This window comes from Cajanus cajan, chromosome 1 (assembly GCF_000230855.2).
Source record: "Cajanus cajan strain Asha chromosome 1, NIPB_CcT2T_4, whole genome shotgun sequence".
NCBI lineage: Eukaryota > Viridiplantae > Streptophyta > Magnoliopsida > Fabales > Fabaceae > Cajanus > Cajanus cajan.
In genome coordinates, this window is record NC_138517.1 from 39,720,788 (window position 1) to 39,742,059 (window position 21,272).

The 21,272-nt window shown below is 34.4% G+C and overlaps 1 protein-coding gene across 2 annotated transcripts in view; it reads right to left on the reverse strand.

The window, feature by feature from the left end:
• The window catches only part of AIR9 (Outer arm dynein light chain 1 protein), a 52,362-nt gene extending 37,565 nt beyond the window's left edge, over positions 1–14,797 (reverse strand). Inside the window, exons 1-16 of one of the 2 annotated variants that reach the window (XM_083060342.1) lie at positions 14,637–14,797; positions 13,673–14,469; positions 13,090–13,161; positions 9,843–9,908; positions 9,667–9,738; positions 9,245–9,310; positions 9,071–9,133; positions 8,910–8,975; positions 4,956–5,055; positions 4,430–4,764; positions 4,219–4,333; positions 3,434–3,554; positions 3,118–3,293; positions 856–991; positions 523–623; positions 392–439 (exon numbers count right to left, since the gene is read on the reverse strand). In XM_083060342.1, coding sequence (XP_082916468.1) covers positions 392–439; positions 523–623; positions 856–991; positions 3,118–3,293; positions 3,434–3,554; positions 4,219–4,333; positions 4,430–4,764; positions 4,956–5,055; positions 8,910–8,975; positions 9,071–9,133; positions 9,245–9,310; positions 9,667–9,738; positions 9,843–9,908; positions 13,090–13,161; positions 13,673–14,455 — 2,320 coding nt within the window. In that variant the 5' untranslated portion in view covers positions 14,456–14,469; positions 14,637–14,797. Of the gene's footprint in view, positions 1–391; positions 440–522; positions 624–855; positions 992–3,117; positions 3,294–3,433; positions 3,555–4,218; positions 4,334–4,429; positions 4,765–4,955; positions 5,056–8,909; positions 8,976–9,070; positions 9,134–9,244; positions 9,311–9,666; positions 9,739–9,842; positions 9,909–13,089; positions 13,162–13,672 lie in introns of both variants that reach the window. The other variant, XM_083060352.1, reaches the window with a different exon arrangement.
• Between the last annotated feature and the right edge of the window lie 6,475 nt (positions 14,798–21,272).

Below are 21,272 nucleotides of genomic sequence, written 5' to 3' on the forward strand. Positions count from 1 at the left end.
TATTATGTAGAGTCTCAGGATGGTTTTATAAATTCAATACACCCCTTCATGTGAGAGTTGTTTGTGCTTGATATGTTAATGTTGACTCAATCTTAAATATCAACAAGGATCAAACTCCTGACAACTGTAGACAAGCTTTCATACAATGTCAAAGGTCAATTCTCTTTAAAGCTTTGGTTGTTTGGTGGAGGCCTAGGAATGGGCTTATACCTCTAAGAATGAGAAATTCGTACGTGACAAAAACAAATACCATTCAAAGATTATAATGATAAAAATATGCCGGTGCCACATACAAAAAAATGGCACCAGATACTAGTAAAATATTATATAATGGAACTGACAGAAAACAGAACCAAAGAACAGAAGATATTGCTAATACTCATCAAGGTACCTTGTTTCACAACAGGAGACATTACTGACATAGATTTTCCTTCCTGACCTGAAAGATACACATGAATATATTATAGAAACAAGTCACAAGTATTTGGAAAAGATACACTGATGGAAGTCTGGATGCTAAACCTTCAAAATTAATGGGAATGTAGACAAAAGCCAAACAACAACCAACATCCTCTTTGGTCAAGGTATACTCAGATGTACCTGCTGACACTAACAAAAAGCTTCTGCATAGATTTTCCACAATGAAACAAGAGTAAAGAGCTTAGTAAAGTGCAATGAGGGATGAAAAAAAATAAAATTTTAAACAAAACAAAAGCAGGAAGCATCCCCAAAGCACTGTAAAAAATGCAATTCTAATTTGCAAAAGCACAAATCAAAAGTCTAGAATAAAGGAATTTATATTTTAACTTGATGCTTCCATGCCCTTTAGTAAAGTGCAAAGAAGAGAATACAGACCCAGAATCCCTGTTCTCCCGTAACCATTCAAACTTGCTGGGGCCCTCCCTTCCACCAAAATAATCCCCAACTCCTTTGACGGTACTTCCCTCAACAGCCTCTCCAACTATTTTAACATTACTGACAGAAGGAGGAGCTGCCATATGATAAAAATAGACAATCAGAGAACAGTTAGACAGTAGCATAAAATTGAGTGGTTCAAGAATACTGGTGCCTCCATGATCCCACTTCTTCAATTTTGAATCATTGCAACTTTATAACCTCACTGTCATATAATTAATCCCGTGTTGACAACATCAACCTCCAAATTCAGTTGCTTCGATCATAATGAGACATTAACACATCAAATATATGTGTATCTTTGTTCAGCTATAAATTTCCAAGATTTCAAAAGGCAACACATGAAAAGAGTGTTCAGAACCATAATTAATAAACTAATTAAAGGAGTTCTGTAGAAAATACCCAAATTTCCCAACCAAAACATCAGCAATCTCAGGTGAGCAAATTTTACAAAATATACATGCTGAAGCAAATAACCAAAAAACTAGATGATGTGATAAAATAACAAACAACATATCTCAGAAACAATAAACTAAAGGCCTAAATGGACATTAAATCCCTTATGTTTGGACTATGAGCAATTGGATGGAAACCAATGCCAAAAGGGGAGTAGTGTCACTAGTGCAGCTAGTGAAAGTGTGTGGAAAAACAAATAGGAGGGGAAACAAAGATTGCAGCAGCCAAATTTGGTGCACATCCAATAGCAAGGAAGGATTCACAGTACAGAAACCTTTGGAGAAGAAAACAATACATAATTAGGAGGGTAAACATAGATTCCAATAGCCAAATTGAGAGCAAATCCAAAAATAAAGAGTTACAATACAAAGACCACTGGAGAAGAAAACAATAGGATTGGAACTCAGCAATGGAAATGGAAATCGAATCAGGTCAAGTTGGATGGAACCACTATGACACCACACTAAAACATAGTACTAGGCAGAACTTGTGTGCCACTATCTCTTATCCATAAGAGCATCTCCAATAGTGCACTTAAAGTAAAGGTTCTTAACTCAATCTTAGTGAACCTACCATGCCACATCAGATTTAAGAACTTTAACAATGTTGGGGTACAAACAAAGTCTTGTATCGTTGGATCGTGAAGAGATATAAAGGTTTATAAAACATTCATAGTCTTCATTGATATTAAGCTTTTTGTGAGAAGAACAAATGTAAAACCGTAAGAATTTAGACTCAAAGTAGATAATATCATACCAATGTTAAAACGTGTGTGTGAACCCCTGGTACCTAATAGTGGTATCAGAGTATGATTTGACTAGGTGACCAGCTTTGACAAGTATTAAGCAATAGAATTGGTTATCAACACAGAGTGAATTGATGTAGAATCCAAAAGTGGGATCATCCCTTGTATCAAAAATCTCCCTAGAGGTGTGGAGAGCATATCATGTTGAAGGGCAACGACGGTCCAAGTAGGCCACCATTGAATACTCATGGGCAAAAAAGACTTTCACTTGAAAGAGAGTCATACCATGTGAAAGAGACTCGCACTTGAGGAAGAGTGTTGGAAAGTTCAAGTGTGAATAGAGTCTCACATTGGTTAAAGTTGGGCATGTTAAGTAGTATATAAGTGAGAAAGACTCACCTACCTAATGTATTAAGGTTTTGGGTTATAATGAGGTGTCAAACTCACTTGTGTGGTTTACTCACTACCTATTAGTGAAGTTTCCCCAGTGTTCAACTCCCTAATAGACTCTTGGATCTCAAGTCAATTCCATTGTTTGATAGGGAATCTCACTCTTGGATTCACCTGCCAATTCTATTGGCCAAAAGGGTTATTAAATAGCTCTAAGAACTTAAATAGGTCTCATATATTATCTCACAAAATGTTTTCTTAATCATAAAAATCAGTTGCTTATATAAAAGTCAGTTATTACAACAAAAAGCCATGTCAGCCTCCTCTAATGGTAATCTTGAGTAAGAACCAATTAGTACACTTAAGAACCTGACAGGAACTGTCATTTGAGATGCACTGGTGTAATAAAAATTGAACCAATCGAGGAAGTAAATTAACAAATCAATGGCAAACTCAAAGTTGTTAACAATAAGATATCATAATTATCATTGACCATATACTAACAAGTAACGAGAGCTAGATTAGTATTTTGGCAAAGGCTATCAAGCATATTTCAAACATAGGTACAAGAAAAGTAAAGAACATAAATATGGACAAAATTCAATCCTTACCAGCTTTTACAAAATCTGTATATTTGTATTGAGGTTCTCCTTTGGCACCTTCTTCTGTTACTGGTGTGTACATGAAAACTAAACTTGAATCAACATCATCAATAGCTAGTTGATACTCTTCATCTTCTGCCCCAACGATGACCACAGGGCTGCTGTTCCACTTTCTCCGTAACCAACTAAAACAAGAAACAAAACAAGAATAATGGAATAGCTGCATCACACCATTTTTATAACAAAAAATATTTTGTACATAGTCTAATGCTATACATATGATATACAAACAGACACATACAAAATACACGGAATGTCATCTCACCTAGCAACACCTTTTCCTGGTGTTCCACCACACCATGCAACCTTAGCACAACCCCTGATGATACTTCCTTCTTTCAGTTCCCCGTGCACTTCAAGGTTTACAACCTTTGGGATTCCATTCCCTGGAGAAGTAGAATGAAAAATTATTAATGATGCATGAAGAATGAACATATTAAGAGATTATTAAAAGAACAGGACATTGACATGAAAACCAGAAATTAGACAGTTCCTTGTTCTCTGGCCAGTAAATAAGAAAGACAGACCAATCAACAATAATTCAATGAACTTCGAACAGTGTATACAGCATACAAAATTAGACAGGCAATATTTTCTTTGCATTTAATGAAGGGGATATTAATTAGGATATCACACAATCAATACAAACAAAATGTATAAAATGGAGAAAGGCATGGGGGATTATTTGTGATTGCAAAGTGCCTATTATTAGCTAGTAGGCTACTACGCTCAAAGGCAAGTTGCATTGTATAGCTATACATTTGTTCGTACTCTATGGTAGTGAATGTTGGGTTTTAAAGGGACAATACAAGTAAAAGGTGAAAGTAGCAAAAATGGGTGTGTTAAAATGAATGTGTAGACACAAGAAAGAACAAGTTTTATTGTATAGATATACATTTGGCAATACTCTGGTAGTGAATGTTAGATTTTAAAGTCAACAAGGATGCTTCAAAACATATTTGGAAAATACATACAAATAATTACATAAAAAGAATATGCATGATTCAGTTTCAAACAACAATAAGCAGACAGGAATATGAAGAAGCCTACCTCGTGAAACACGGGAAGAAATGGCAAATATAGGAGGATAATCCATTTCTCCTAAAGTGGGAGTGCATTCCACTTTCAGAACTTTTCCAATGTCACCATGCTTTGGCCAGTAAATCTAAAAATCATATAAATATCATGAACACAAATAACATGCACAAATATACAAAAACAAATATACTAATCAGTGATGATGATGTAATCAACACATTACCTCGTTGGTAGCATCTGCAATGGGGACAAAATTAGAAAGTGATATATCACCACAAAACCATTGATATTTTAAAACTAATGGTGGGTCTGTACTAGCTGCACCATCATGAACAACTGTGAAATGACAACAACACACATCCTCTTCCACAGGTTTATCTATGAAGGCTTCTTTGAGAAAAAAACCCGGAGGAATACAATCCTTCCATTTCTCAACTAAAAAACGGAAAGTTGAATCTGCAGCTTGCTCAGGGCGACTGAACTCCCAACCATCTCTAATGCACAAAGCTGTATGTGCAGGATAACGCTTTGCTAGTGTCACTTCCTCACGAGAGAGATCTGCAAAACTTTTCATATTCAATAAATAAACTATCTTAATACATCATATAAGAGTTCAAAGATGCCAACAGAAATCACTTAAAGAAAAAACATATGGCAGTAACTCCTTAACCTATTGTAAGAATTATGTGTCATCAGTCCAAACAAAAAATAAATATACCAAAAGCTAAGAATAAATTTATCACTCATACCTCTATCATTGTATTTTTTCAAAGTAGGTCCAACTAGCAATACTGAGGCTGCTTCCAAATGAGGCATCTTAAGTATAGGATTTTCCTCCACTCGCAAATGCTACAGTAAAGTAAAAATCATTGAATGTAACATCAACCAGTCTGCATTCATGTATGCACCCCACACATGCAAATATATTATTAACTTAAGTTACTTGAAATTGGACTTTTAGGTTTTATTATTATGCTCATCCAATTTTTAAACTAGTACCTTGTTGGAAAGTCACCTTACTTGCAGTTGGAATTATTTTTATTCTTATAAGTGGGAAGATATTTTATATTATTTATTTATTTATTTATTTTAATGGGAAAAGAGAAATTGGTCGGATTGGCCTGATCCAATGAATTTTAAGAAAGGAGTCAGGCAAAGTTAACCCTATCAGCCTCATTTTGCATTGTAAAGGGTTAGGAGAAAAAAGGGAGAGAAGGAAGAAGCTCTGAGGAGAAATGTTCAAAATTGTCTCAAGCTGCACCAAGATTGTTCTGATCATCACAACAAGGTACGGGGAGGGAATGAGTGATTCATGTGTGGGATTGCAAGAGAGAATGGATAGTGGGAGAAATCTCTAAATTCTTAAGATTTCCCAATTTCTATTTTGATGTTGCAATTGACGATTTAATTAGATTTTGTATTAATTTATGATCATGATTCTCGTATTGTTGTTAAAATTGAGGTTCTAATCGATAATTGAGTCCCCTTGGAATATCTTTGTGGGTTAGGTTTTATTAGGAATTTGGGTATTGTTAAATGAGATGCAAACTCATGAAATTGATGATGTATGTTGTGTTTTTGTGTGAAAATACGCATTTTGACCGATTGAATTAGTAAAAGAATGATTGTATGCTTGATCTAGAATTCATTAGTATGTACCCAGTAAGTTAAGGTTCTTGTAGATTGATGAGCATCCTTAATTATGTGAATTAATGAGTAATTGTGACATTTTACTTATGGATGTACCTTAGTATTGTTATAATAACTTTCTATGTGATTAACCAAATCAATTTTCGTTTATTGGATTAGAAAGTAGACACTTGGAGTTATAATTTAGACTCTAGAATCGTGTAAAAATGTTAAGAATTAATCGAGTTATAAGTTCAATCTCCATGCCAATGCGCGAGATATTAAGTTTTGCGTTGTTAGCCATGCGATGTGACCTTAACAACATTTTTGGGCTTCGTAATCTTCACAAAAGTTGTAACCTTAGATGTTATCTTTCCAATGGCATTGGAATCACTCAAAAAGGATGTGTATAACTCAAGTTATGGTCAAAATAGTGAATAGAGGTCAAGCTGTCAAGATTTATGGTGTCAGGCACGAATTCCTAGCGTCGAGCACAAGAGACCCAATACTCTTTGTGGCTCCTAAGCACCAGGCAAAATTATAAATTTGTTGGGCGTGAATTTGTGGTGTGATATATGTATTGATGTGTTTGAAGATGATTGTGAGTTGTATGATGTCCTTGATGACAATTGTATGAATAGATATAAATGATGTGTATTTGGCTAAGTATAATTGAGTAATAATGGTTTGTATTTGGATGAGTGATACGCAAATGTGGTTATATGCGACTCTATTGTTAATTGTGCATTAGCATGGATGAAAATGAGGAATGGATGATGTAACATGGCATGAGCATGGGTGCATGTTGCATACACATTTACCCTGGCCTGTGTGGTGATTAACAGGGGATGTATCATTTATACCCTAGCCTGTGTGGTAATTAACAAGGAATGCATTATTTATACCCTGGCGTGTGTGGTGATTAAGAAGGGATGCATTATTTGTACACCGACCTAAGTGGTGATTAACAATGTTACACCGGTCATTAGTGATGTAACAATGTGGCCATACGTGGTGGTGCCTGAGGAAATTGGTACAGTTCGCCCATTGTGCAACGCTCTAAGTTAATGCTTCTTAAGGGGTTGCATTGCATATGCATTGATTTGGGCATGAGTATGATGCCTAGTCGTAGTGTAATATGGTGGTGGTGATAGTAGTTGATGGATTTGAGAATTGATAATAAAAATTGTGATTGGCTAGTAGTGTAATTGTATATGGGCTAATTTTGTATTGGGTTGAATGCTTTCTTGTGTTTCATATATGAATGCTTATTTTTCTCATCCGTATACTTTGTGGTTTTGTTTTAGGTAATGATGATCATGACAAAAGTGGCACTCAAAGTGACGACAGTTAAAATTATGGATTGCTCTGATAGTTTAACATTGAGACAATGAGATTAGATTAGGAGTTTATAACTTATCTTGATTTACTATTTCTTCCTTGTTTAAATACAATTGTAAGCCTAATATTTTATAATTTTGTTTTGAATTGATTAGACATTAGAGACGGTGGATATGTGAACCTATTTTACCTGAGGATTTATTGAAATTATTTCTTTATGAATTGTATCACATGTTGGAGTAAAATGGGTGTCACAGCAGTCACCCCTAGGTCACCTTAGTTGCAGACTCTTGGGGCTACCTGAATTGCAGCCTCAAGGGTGATGGTTTAATCTTACACTGACTAGAAATATATAGCTTACATACAGCTTATAAAACTTGGGCAGTCCTCACATCCTCACCTTACAAACTAATTTTGTAAAATTAAATTATCGTCTAAGCCCAAATTCTAAGATACTATTAGAATCATGTAAATATAGTAACTATGTATAATAGGATTAATTAGATTGATTCTATATTTATGTAAAAAGCCAAAAATAGGTAACTGAATATTCTGTAATTATGTATCTTTATTATAAATTCAATAGCTCCACTATGCTCTAAATACATAGAATTCATCCTATGCTTTCTTGTTCAACAGATACCAATATTGTGAAAGTTTCAAATTAGATTGCATAATTACCAAATGTTTCTAATTGCTCCCCCACATGACCAGTCTATCATATTGAATTTCTACATCATACAACTAAATTAATGGATACCTAACATCCAAGGCACAAATCCAATTAGAAACATTTTGGCAATTGTAAGAATCCAAAATAAATTATAAGTTTAATTTCAATACATTTTGGCAATTGTTTAGACACTCATAACTCTATTTCTGGATTCTGTTTTTTCATAGGACATTCTCTTATTGCCTGGAAGTCCAAGAAACAAAACACGATATCTTGCTCTTTAGCTGAGACTGAATATCTTGAACTGGCAGCAGCCATGCCAGCCACTAAGGAGCTTCAACGGCTTACTTGCTTTAGGAACTATGCCAGTCTCCTTTTCATGACTATTTTGTATTGTGATAGCCAAAGTGCATTGCACATAGCTGGCAATCCAATGTTCCATGAACGTACTAAGCACTTGGACATTGATTTTTCAAATAGTGCACTAAAAGAGTCAAGCTGGCTTAATGTGTTTATTGATCATCAGTTCAGCTTCTCAAGTTGCTGATATTTTCACCAAGGTTTCTAATCCACAGGTGTTTCAAAATTTGATTACCAAGCTTGGAATGGACCGTCCAGCTTGTGGGGGTATCAGGAAATAAAAACAGTGAGGCTGTGCATAAGGAAGTGTCAGATGGTGCTGGTTTAGATGATGATTCGGCTACTTAACTATAGTTAATAGGGGCAGTCTATTACAGGGTAAATTAACCATGCTGTGTTTAGTAGAGCTATACCAGCTTGCAATAGAAATTGCATTGTATTTTCAAGCAGTAGATTGATAATGGAAAAATAACACTCAATTTATATTTGACAGCTCAATATGTACTACTGCCTCACTGTTTTTATTTCCTGATATAATATATGCTTTGAAGAGATAACTAGACATCTCCCACAATGACAGATAATTTATCAGACTAACACAAAATGATGAACTATGTCAACAAGAAAGTCTACTAAAATAAAGTATGATGTCTGATCATTTACTTAGGTTGGGGCCAAATAAAAATAGCTTCATACTGACCTCAAGAACTGGTAAATATGGGAAACCCTTGAGAGTAGAAATTTTGTTTTTGCTGGCAGCTAAGACCTGCACCAAATGATTATATTCATACATAATTCAGATAAGCAAACGTATACACAAAAACACACAGAATATAGTCAATACTCCATAAACTGAACAACCTGTAGTCGAGGTTGGCTTGCCATAGTGAGAGATTTCAACTTATTCTGAGCTACTGAGAGGAACTGCAAAAATGAAGCATAACAAATACAAAAGTTTTGATGAACACTGAAGTTGAAGACCACAATAAGATTTAAATTAAAAATCAGAAAGATAGCAAGGTTTTTTAAGCTTGCCTCCAAATTAGGAAGCTGAGGGAGACTCGCCAATGATGTGATTTGATTTCCAGCAAGATAGAGTTGCTGCACACAAGTTAAGGATTTCACACCACTATTATTAAATAAGTATTCACATCTTTTAACTATCTTATCTCAGCCATAACAATAGCATCCACACATAAGAAATAAAATAAAATAAGAAGAGTGCTAACAGCACACTCTTACACACTCCTCAACACTCACTCACTTTTATTGGTTAAAATTTATTAAAAACTACAAAAATAGGAGAGAGAGAGAGAGAGAGAGAGAGAGAATCATTGAATAGAGTATGGGACCTATCAAATTTTGTGTTTTCCAATAAAATTAAACCAGTTAGAGAGAATGTGTTGAAAAGAGTGTGCTACTAGCATTTCTCATAAAATAAAATAAAGACAACATACCTGCAGTACTTTGCAATTCTCAAGAGGCTCAAATCCAGGCCCCTTAAAATCGTTAAAACTCAAATCAAGAACCTGACAGAGTAAATAGTTTAATTCGATCAGTCTGTAAATATTCTATTTGAAACTATTCAAACATAACACCCAAATGTAAATTATTATATTATATTATATAAAACCTTCACTCTCGTCAATATTTCTACTCCTTCCAATGTAGACAAGAGATTGTCTCGAAGATAAACAAACTGTCAATAAGAATCATAAGTTAAATGCCATGAGTTATGAAAATCCACAAAACAAAACAAACGAGGGTACAACAAAATACAACATGAAATTCTCTCCTTTACACCCAGCAGTGCTTGGAACAAACAATGGCAAACCAGAAATTTTCATTTTATGATGTTTAAGAACAAAACTAAAGCCTTTGACAGAAACAATAGCAGCTGAACCAACATACGCTCAGTTGTTCTAGTATTTCAAAGAGGGCAAACATTAGGGAAATTGAATGCCTAAACCTATCTAACCACTTAATATAATCATAGTTATCAATCTTAGATAACAGTGCACAACACCTGGCTCTGAAACACTAGCAGAAAGCAGATTAACTGCTGCTTTAAATATTATAGTTATATAATACAAACTAAATAATTTATGCTACACATAAAAACTCAAAAACACAAAAAATAAAGAAATTCATGATAAATAATAGGTCACAATTTATACATACAAACAATCACCACAAATCTAGGAGTAATAGGAACATGGTAATGAAGTCAGAAAACAGAAAGATGATGATGAAATTAATAAGGAAGGATCATGACAAAATAGACAAAAATTTGCAAAATGCAAACTGGGAAGTCTAAAGGATCAAGAAAAAATGGAACACAAGAAATAAAGTTTAGTGGCTATGCACTTCAGTGAAAAACTTCTACACTAACTACCAATCAGAAATCATAATTAGTATGACTTTTAAGATAGTTATTGTAAAAGTCAACAAACTTACCATACATAGTTTGTGATTGGATTACAATGTAATCACACTGTCAGTACACAGCCTATTTTCTTCAAGAAAATAGTTTAATGACCAAGAAACATAAGTATAAACACTTAACACCATCAACTAATCAAAAATCACTACTGGTAGGACTTTTAAGATAATTATTATAAAAATCACTAAACTCATTATGCATAATAGTTTGTAATTGGATGATAGTTAAACTTATTTTACTTTGTCAATGTACAACCTATATGCTTAAAGAAAAGTGTTTAATGGCCATATATTATAAATGAAAAAACTTTTACACTATCAAGTGTCAACCAATCAGAAATCATTGTTAGTATAAATTGGCTTACTAAATGTCAAGCACCCTATGAACGCCAATGTCAAACTTGGGCCAAGTCAAGGGAGCCCTTATCCTATCCTAAGAGATACAAAAGGTTAGTGAGAAAAATAAATTATGTCATTGTCACTAGACCAAATATTATTTTTCCTATCATTTTGGTAAGCCAATTCTTAACTCCTTGTGTCAATACCATTAGGACATGTTAATCAAAATCCTTACATACATGAAAGGAGCCCATGAAAAGCCATGTTGAATGAAGACAAAGGTCACACTTAGATAGTTGGCTACTCAGATGCTAACTAGGCAGACTCACCTAGTGACAGATAATCCACCTCAAGCTATTGTGTGCTGATTGGAAGTAACCTAATATCTTGGAAAAGCAAGAAGCAAACAGTTGTAGCAAAATCAAGTGCTGAAACAAAATACAGAGCCATAACTTGTAAGCTCATTTGGTTGAATCAACTTCTAAGAGAACTAAAAGTTGAAGAAGAGATGCAAATGACCCTAATATGTGACGAACAAACCACCTTACACATTGCATCCAATCTTGTCTTTCAAGAAAGGATCAAGCACATTGTGGCAGACTACACTTCATCAGAGAAAATATAGAAATCATCACTAAGTTCATCAACTTTAACAATAACTAGCAAATGCCTTCACTAAATCACTGAGGGACCCAAGAATTGTCTATATCTGTAACAAGTTATGTGCATATGATCTATATGCTCCAACTTGAAATAGTGTTGAAAATAAAATATTTAGGGAATATCTTATATTTTAAGAAAAACTAAATATTCCCTCATCATGCACATTTAATGTATTTCTTTTATATAAATAAACCTTCAAAGTAGAATTAAAAAACACAAATTTTGTCATACATCTCTATTTTTCTTTCCTCTCAATAAATGCCATAGCACATGAAAAGCTACTAATTTGGCCACTATTGAAAATCACTCCACTATTTGAATCACAAAGCAGCCCAAGCCCAAGGCCCAATCCGTCACTCTGTTAGAGCATGTTAATGACTGCTATGAATAAAATATAAGTTAAGCATTATAATGCAAACACTTCTTTCCTAAAGAGTTTGAGGGCATGTTTGAATAAACTTCTCTAAAATCACTTCTAGTAGAGAAAAATAAAAAAGAAAAATAAAGTAAATTTATTCATAAGCTAAAATTTACTTGTGCATACACTAATATATAGAAGCTTTCTCATATTAGCTTCTCTAAAATCATTTTTTAAACTTATACATAAACCATAAACTAATTTTAAATTTTTTTCTATTTTTTTTCCTATTTTTTCTCCTATAAGTACTTCTAGAGAAATTTATCCAAACAGACAATAAGAGTTGAACACATCTTTGACCCCAACACCTCCCTAACACCCCTATATAATAGGTGTCAAACACTTCTCATAAAGTGTCCACTTAAAAAATTATGTGACACAACATTTTAAAATCATTTAGAGTGGTCAGGCTTGAAATGTGACATAAAATATTAAATAAAAAATGTCTATCAATTTGTTTGTCTAAAGTTTGTTAATCACTATCATTAGATAAATATACAACAAAATACAAACCATGATCATTATTTTAGATCTTTTGGTGTGTCACTTATATTTAACATCATGTGATATGTGACACTAGACACAACATTTGATATATATTTATATTAGTGTCTCAATGCCCTATATTTGTTTACATTAGCCATGTCTATGTTGTGTTTGTGCTTCATAGTTAATACATGATGAAGCATCAAGAAAGTGGTGCAATTTACTCAGCTTTTATTTTTTGCCAATGAATAGTTTGCCCTACTCTGTTTTCCAAAGCAGACAGCAGAGGGATCTCAAATCCAAAATATAAATAAGAGAAAAGGAAAATGGTCAAAAATAGTCTAAGCAACTAATAGTAATAGAGAGCATGTCCATGTCAATCTATTTAAATGCAGATGCTCATTTGTGATATAGGACTTAAATTAAATGTGACCATTACCTGGCATATATTAAATTTTATAAACACATTGCCACATACAACTTTGAACATATTCTCTAAATGAATAACGAGCAAAACATAAGATACATTTACCTCTAAGTTTGAGGATAAGTTTAATCCACTGGCATTGAGACTACGAACTCTATGTCCCCTAAGATCCAGTCTCTGATAAAGTATCAAGATGGGTCAGAAATTAGAATTAGATAATAATGTAAACTCCATCATAGTTGCTCAAGATAAAATACAAGTTTAGCTTCAAATAAACATAAGATACCCGCAACTCCCGCCACCCCAAAATGGAAGGGGGCAATAAAGTAGGGTGAGTCCATTTTATGCAACCTATACCACTCCAATACACCAAATGACCAAACATCAACTAGTATTACTTACTAAATAGTGAATAAAACATACGCCGGGTCACTTTCAAATTTCAACAAGCGTGATTGTGCCCGCTACTATAAATCCTATTCCCCCTACTCACATTCCAATAAATCATTGAACTATACAAATCCTTCTATTTCCGGCAATTATCACACTTCCACTGTTCCACACCTATGCAGCTATAATTCCCTCTCTCCCTCAATCATTCCACTTGCACAAGACAGTCAACAGTAGTGACTCACTAGTGAGATCCTAAACAGTGAACAAAAAGTGCTGCCATAATCTCAAACCTTACCAAATCATCATTGGCCTTAATCTCAATCTGCGGAAGAACAATAAACCTCGAATCCCTGCTATCAGGAGTCCCCCCTCTCCTCCTCCCAGACAGCGCAGAAGTCCTATCCTGCGACGTCGACAGAGACCCCGCCTTCAACCCGCTCGAAACCGTCGGCGACGAAACCCTCGAAACCGCCCTCCGACCAGAACCACCACTGCTCCCAGTGCTATCCACCGAAGAAGAACTAATCCTTCTCGAAACAGACAAAGCCGAAACCGAAGCCGACAATGCCGGCTTACTCACCGGCTTCTTCGCAACCTCCACCTTACTCCCACCGGCAGACCTCGAAGCCGAGCCCGCAGGAGAAGCCACAGCCGGCTTCGCCGCAGCACCGGCACGCGAAGAAGCTACAGAAATTCGCCGGAGCTCCGGGAGCGACCTCCGAGCAGGTTCCGCCGCCGACGATGCGCCGCTCTTAGCTCCGGCGGCAGAATCGCCGCCGGTTTTTCTTCTTCCATCGGAGATCGACGCCTTCTGAAGCAATCCTCCGGTGCTGTTCCGTCTCGGCGCAGAAACCGCACTCGCGGAACCGCCTATTGAACCCGATCTCCTCGTCGCCGCAACCGAACCAGTACCCGAACCGCTCCGCGGTTCAACTTTCCTCTTCGCGGAAACCGAGCCGCCAGGTTCCGCGGCGGTTTTCGCAGCTCTTCTAGAAACTTCTGGAATATTCTTACTCGAAGGACTCCGTAGCGTTTCCGGTGTCACCTCTTCGCCAGATTGCTCCGACGACACCTCCATTTAACTCGCACGAACTGAAAAACAAGAATAGAAAGTCTCAACTTAAGGAACTAAACTAAACCACTAAACGCAGCGCTTGAAGCGTTCTAGCTTGGATCTAAGTGCGAGGTGGCAAGAAAAGGTGAAGTGAGAAGCAGAATGTGAGTGAGTGAATAAAGAGTGGTTGCTTCACGAGCTATACCTAGAAAATGTAGAGATCTAGAAGTAGAAGAAGGTGAGTTAGAAGGAGAGTAACATTTTTTGAGTAGAGAGAAAAAGAGGGAGTGGGTGGTGGGTTGCAAAAAGCGAAAGGGGTGAGAGGGACAGAGGAGCTGGAACCAATAAACGTGAGTATAGAAATGGTGCAAAGGTGGAAAGTGACCCTTGTGGGGTAGGGTTCTTAAAATTTTCAAATAAAATTGTCGATAAGAACCGCGAATGAAAGGGCGCGGAAGAAGCGATTTGGGGCCGTGGAGCGTAATTTGGTCTTAAATTTAGCTCATAAAGTACTCTTTTTTGTCCCTCTCGACTTAGGTTGGCTTTGATTTTTTTGGTTCAATAATTTTCTTCGCTGTATTGGTTAAAGTTTGAATTTAATACAAGACTTAGTATTTGTAATAATGAAGACAAAACATTATCTGTCTTCTGTTAACTCTTTTTTAAGTGTCTTGATTTTTGGTGGAAATCGTGTGTGGCTTTCAAAATGTTACACGTGGACGATATTTTAATTTTAATGTATATAAAGTTATAACATGGTTAACATGGACCTTCCAAAAAAAAATTAATGAATGAAACTTAGTATATCTCTAAAATCAAGATTATAAATTATATTTGAAATATATAAATATATATACAATTTATTTCTAAAAAATTAAATATAATATTTGTTTTCGGAAAAAAGTATATTAAGAATTTAAGCCACTTTCGAGAAGTTTTCTGATTTTATATACGAAGATGTATCATTCAAAAAAATCTAAAATATTAGTACCAGCATTAGTGCAAGTAAACAAAAAAAATGATAAAAAATTATTTTATTATCAAAACTAAACTTGAGATAAAAAAATATATATATATTCTTAATATGATTTTTATTGATGTCATCACATAAGATACTCTACTATTTTTCACATTTTATAATGAATTAAATAATGTAACATATAATTAAAGTTAATAGATTATTATTAGTAGAATTAATATTTGTATTTATCTTATAAAATAAGTATTTTTTAAAGTTAGATATAAATTTTTATATGGTTGTAAGTTGATTATATAAAATTTTATCTTTCTTTACAAAAAAAATATATATATGAAATTAATTTAACGGATACATTACTAATACAACGCTATACCACAAAATGATGGCATTCATATATGAAACTAGAAAAAACATCATATTTTAAATATTTGTGTTTTAGAGACATCTCAAGGTCGGTTGCATGTTGGCGCATGTTGGCGCATGTCGGCTCCGAGCAGGAATAAAGTGGAAATATTGTTTGTATCCAACATTCAACATTATGATTCAAGTGAAAAGTTAGATATAACTTGACCTTGATAAATGCGCCATAAAGTAACATTTGGGCATTATGAAGCAATAAAAGCTCTTGGATACATTTAGTGAGTTAGACATCATGGAGGTCCCTCCTCCAAGAGGATGGAAAAACTTAGGGCTAGACAAATATGATGGGACATCTAACTGTAATGATCATGTGAACCTATATGTATCTCAAGTTAGCAAGTTCACTAATGTGGATGCGATGATGTGCCATTTATTCTCTACCTTTTTAAAAGGTGCAACTTTGAGGTGGTTCACTTATTTACCTTCTTGGTTAGTGAGTTCCATCCAGCTACTCGTCTCCCAATTTACCACACAATTTGGTACTAGTTGCCCACATGTTATGACCTTAATGACCCTTGTCAGCATTAAACATTGAAAGGATGAATCTCTTAGGACTTTTATGTATAGGTCTAGAAAAGTAGCTTTTGAAATCTCTATCTAGTCAAAGAGGTCACTTTACATCATATGCTATTAGCCTTAAAGTTGGGTCCCTTCTTGGATACTCTATACAAAAAGTCGTCATTGTCCATGGAGGAACTCCAAAGAAAGGTCGTCAAGTATATGCAAATGGAAGAGCTTGTCAAGTTCCAAAAGTATTATAGGGAAGAACACAACAAAGGGAAAGCAAAATTCCAAGGAGATAAGAGAAAGTGTGACCAATCTCAAAGAAATCAAGAACATAAATAACTTCAATATTCTCATTACTGTTGAGCTTAGGAGAGCTTAAAGAGTTTTGATGATCACAACATGAGAACAACAACTTGGAGCACAAAAACAAAGTCAAAGAAGAGTCAAGAAAATGCTATGAGTTGGAGCTATGTAATAGAACTTAGGATATAAATTGTTGTGAATGTGTTTCTATATTTTGTGTGCTTAGTATGCTTTGTGCATAATCAAATCTTATCTAAACCAAGTAGAGAGTATATGATGATGAGTTAAGAACATTGGAAAGTTATTTTGAGTCTTAAAATGAAATTTTAAGAACTAACTCAAAATAATCGATTATTGTTAAATATAATCGATTATTTCAGCAAATAGGCTAAGTGGAATGTCTTGCTGTAATAATCGATTATTTGCCGAAATAATCGATTATCCCAGGAACAACTCTCTGGAATAATCGATTATCCAGCTAAATAATCGATTATATTGTTCTTGGTTGATTTCCATAAAATCTGAAGAACAAAATAATCGATTATTCTTTAAAATAATCGATTATCTGTGTCTGAAACTTTTATAAATAGTTTGAACTTTGAGAAACTTCAGACATGAGTTAGAACTGATAATCAATTTGTGAAAAACGTTTTTGTGAGTCTTTGTGACATCTTGGAGAGTTTTCTTTGTGAAATTCAAGAGTGAAAACGTTTGTGAAAAGCTTTGTTAGAAGATCATCATCATCATAATCTTGAAAGGGGAAGATAAAGATTTGTTCAAGAATTTCAGCTGAATTCGTTCCTTTTATTCTTTGTGAATCTTTGTGGAAAATCTTGAGAAGGGTTTCTCAAGTAATAAGGTTTCTTGTAGTGGGTTCTACAAGGGGTGCTTTCTTGGGGTCAAGGAAGTGGTTATCTTTAGTATAGAAGTATATGCATGTGTGTTTGCTTGTAAACCTTCTTGATTAAAGATAGTGGAACAAATCTTAATCAGGTGTTGATTAAGGACTGGATGTAGGTCACATGTGGAGTGGTTGAACCAGTATAAAAGACTTGTGCAATCTTCTTCTACCTTATCTTTTACTTTGAGTAATTGCTTAATTGAATATTAAAAAAGATAAAACTTGATTAACAAGTGTATGTGAATCTTGATGGTTTAAATCTGTAATTGAACATTATTGTTGAACCTCATTATGTTGTAATCAAGTGAGCATATTGCATTCATATTTTTGTAACAAGTCTTTAGAAGAGCTTCATTTGGAAATTCTGTCATAGAAAAGTTTTGATTGAAATTAAGATCCAAAATACTCTGATAAATTTTTAAAGGGTCATTGAATCCAATTCACCCCCCCTCTTGGATTGTGCCATTCTTTTCTATCAATTACACGCCCTTAAATGATAGTCAGCCTCAAATACTTAATGAAGCCATGAGTAGCGATTTGACAACTCCTATAAAATTCGTTCCTACTCCCCAAAAGGCTAATATAAGTAAATGTATCATCGCAATTTTGGTCATACTAGTGAAGAATGCACAACTTTGAAGGACAAAAGAGAATAATTGATTCATATTGGACATTTGGAAAAATATGTGAAGACTGAGAATAATAGTCGAGGACGAGACCAAAGGTACGAACATCGGGAAAAGAGCCAAAATCGTACACATTGAACCCAATCAAGTCTAAAGGCAAGTTGGCAAAAAGATCCCCCAAGTTTCCGACCTAGGGGAGTAATCAATACTATAGTCAAAGGATTTGTTGGAAGTGGGACAAGCAATTTGGCTAGAAAACAACATCTTCGTTTGGTTAAATCGGTAAAAAGTATAGTAAGCCAACCTCCTTTCAGGAGAATGTTGCTGATAACCTTTACAAATGAAGATTTTAAAGGTTTGGATCCCTATCAAGACGATCCAATGGTCATCATAGTGTAAATGGATAACTTTGCCATAATGAAAACCTTGGTAATGAAAATTCCTAAGTCGAGCATTAAACCTTATAACAATCAACTTGCTGGTTTCTCAAGGGTACGAGTTGATACTCGAGGGTATGTTGATTTTTATCTACTTTTAGTGGTAGAGAAAAAATGAAAAGGATGATTAACATGCATTTTATATTGGTCAACACTAGTACATCCTTCAACGTGCTACTTAGTCATCCTTCTTTGAATGAATTAGGAGTTATGGTCTCAACCTAGCATCTGGCCATGAAGTTTCCTTCATCAATAGGGAAAATCACGATGATGCATGTTGATCAAAAGATGGTCGGGGAGTGTTACGTTGCTAGTCTAAAGGTAACTCCTTTGGCAAGTTAGGGTCAAGCCGACCACCTTCCAACCTAGACATATCCATCCACCTTGTCGAATGCTTAGCATAAAATTAGTTTTGTGGAGCTAGATCCCTAAATTAATAATGAAATCCACATAAAACCAATGAAGGAAACAAAAAAATTTCAATTAAGAAGTAAGGAAGGGCAATGTACAAGCATTGGAACCTAATTTAACGATGTTGATAAAACGTCTTTAATTGACATTTTGAAGGCAAATACATAACTTTTTTGTATGGATAGCGTCTGATATGCCAAGTATTGATCCAATCTTTCATTGTCACCGGCTATCTATTTGTAAAAAATCTCGGTTGATATCTCAAAAAAAAAAAGAAAAATGGAAGAAGAGAGACAAATGGCTGTAAAAGTTGAGGTAGCTAAACCATTAGTAGTCAAATTCATTTAGGGGGTCTAGTACACAACTTGGTTGGCCATTGTGGTTTTAGTCAAGAAGAATAATGGAAAGTGAAGGATGTGTGTTGATTATACAGGTATTAATAAGACCTGTCTTAAGGACACTTATCATTTACCTAGTATAGATTGATTGATGGATGGAGTTGTCAAACGTCAAGTAATAAGTTTCTTGGACGCCTACTCTAGATATAATAATATTCCTATGTATCCACCTGTTAAAGTAAAAAATTGGTTTTATTATTGAAGAACCCAACTTTTGTTAACATGTGATGTCATTTGGGTTGAAGAATGAAGGTATCACTTATCAAAGGTTGATGGATGAGGTGTTTCAAAAGCAAATTGGCAAAAATCTAGAAATGTATGTGGACGACATGGTAGTAAAATCTAAAAGTATGGTCGAGCATATGAATGACCTTACCAAGGTATTTCAAGAGGTAAGAAAGCATAATATGCAATTAAAGTCGAAAAAGTGCATGTTCAAGGTAAAGAGTAACAAGTTTCTCATATTTATGCCAAAAAGTCCAAGTAATGTGAAGGAGGTACAATGACTCACTAACTGGTTGGCGTCCCTGTAAAGGTTCTTACTATGTCCCACTTAAAAGATCAAGTCAGTGTCTACTTTGCTAAAATAAGAGAATTTTTTTGAATGGACCCCAAAATGTAAGGTTGTTTTAAAGGGACTAGAAGTGACCTTGTTGACACCACATATTTTGACAAAACCATAATCAAATCTGCTTCTTCTTCTTTATTTAGCAACTTTGGATGAATCTATCAGTGTCATTCTCACATAAGAAAAGCAAGGACAAGTTCTAATATATTATATAAGCCAGATTCTTCAAGGGGCCAAACAATAATATCAAAAGGTTGAGGTTTGGGCATTAGCCCTAATCATAGCAACATAGAGATTAAGGCCTTATTTCTTAAGTCACCAAGTAATTGCTAAAATGAACTACCCTGTTGCTAAAATTTTGAGGGAACCCTAGTTGGTTGGGCACATGATATCATGGTCATTTGAGTTGTTCAAGTTCGATCTTATTTATCAACCACGATGATCAATTCAAGCACAATGTTTAGCAAACTTTCTCACTAAGATGATTGGGAGACTGTAACAATATATTGGACATTATTAATTTGTAGATGGCTCATCTAATGAACAAGGTCGCGGGGCTAGAACACTCCTTGAAATATCCTTAATCTTTTTTAATTATTTAACATTTTAATTTTACATCTCCTACATAATTTAACATTTTTTTCTTCTTTTTTCACACACCTTTTTCCCTTCCCTTTCAGTTTTCATATGCACCCCTTATCCCACCTCCACCTATATAATATTTAGTTTTAATTTTTTTTTACATTACTCTTTTTCATCTCACCTTTTTTTGGTTTTCACATGCACTTAGTCTGTAAAACTGGTGCGTCATGGCGTTGTAAGCACATGTGACTTCCTCAATAGTCCCAAAGGTGTTGAATTAGACGCATGTTTTTTTCTTAGAATACTTTCTCCACTTTTACACTTCAAAAAACCTTAACATTAAATTTAGTGTTTCAAGAAATACTTTTCAGAATATTAATGTCAATATTTGAAAAAACACTTTCCAGAATAGTAAAATTAGTGTTCCAAAAATATATTTCAAAAATATATTTTTATATATTTTTAAAAATTACTTTTCAAAAGTGTATTATTTTACATGTTTCTAGAAAGTTCTTTCCAGATTAGTAAATTTAGTATTCTGAAAAATATTTTTCAAAAGTGTATTATTTAACATAATTTTGAAAAGTTATTCCTAGAATAGTAGATTTAGTATTCTGAAAAGTACTTTTCAAAAATATGTTAAAAACATAATTCCAAAAATTACTTTCTAGAACACTAACTTCACTATTACAAACAATACTTTTTAAAA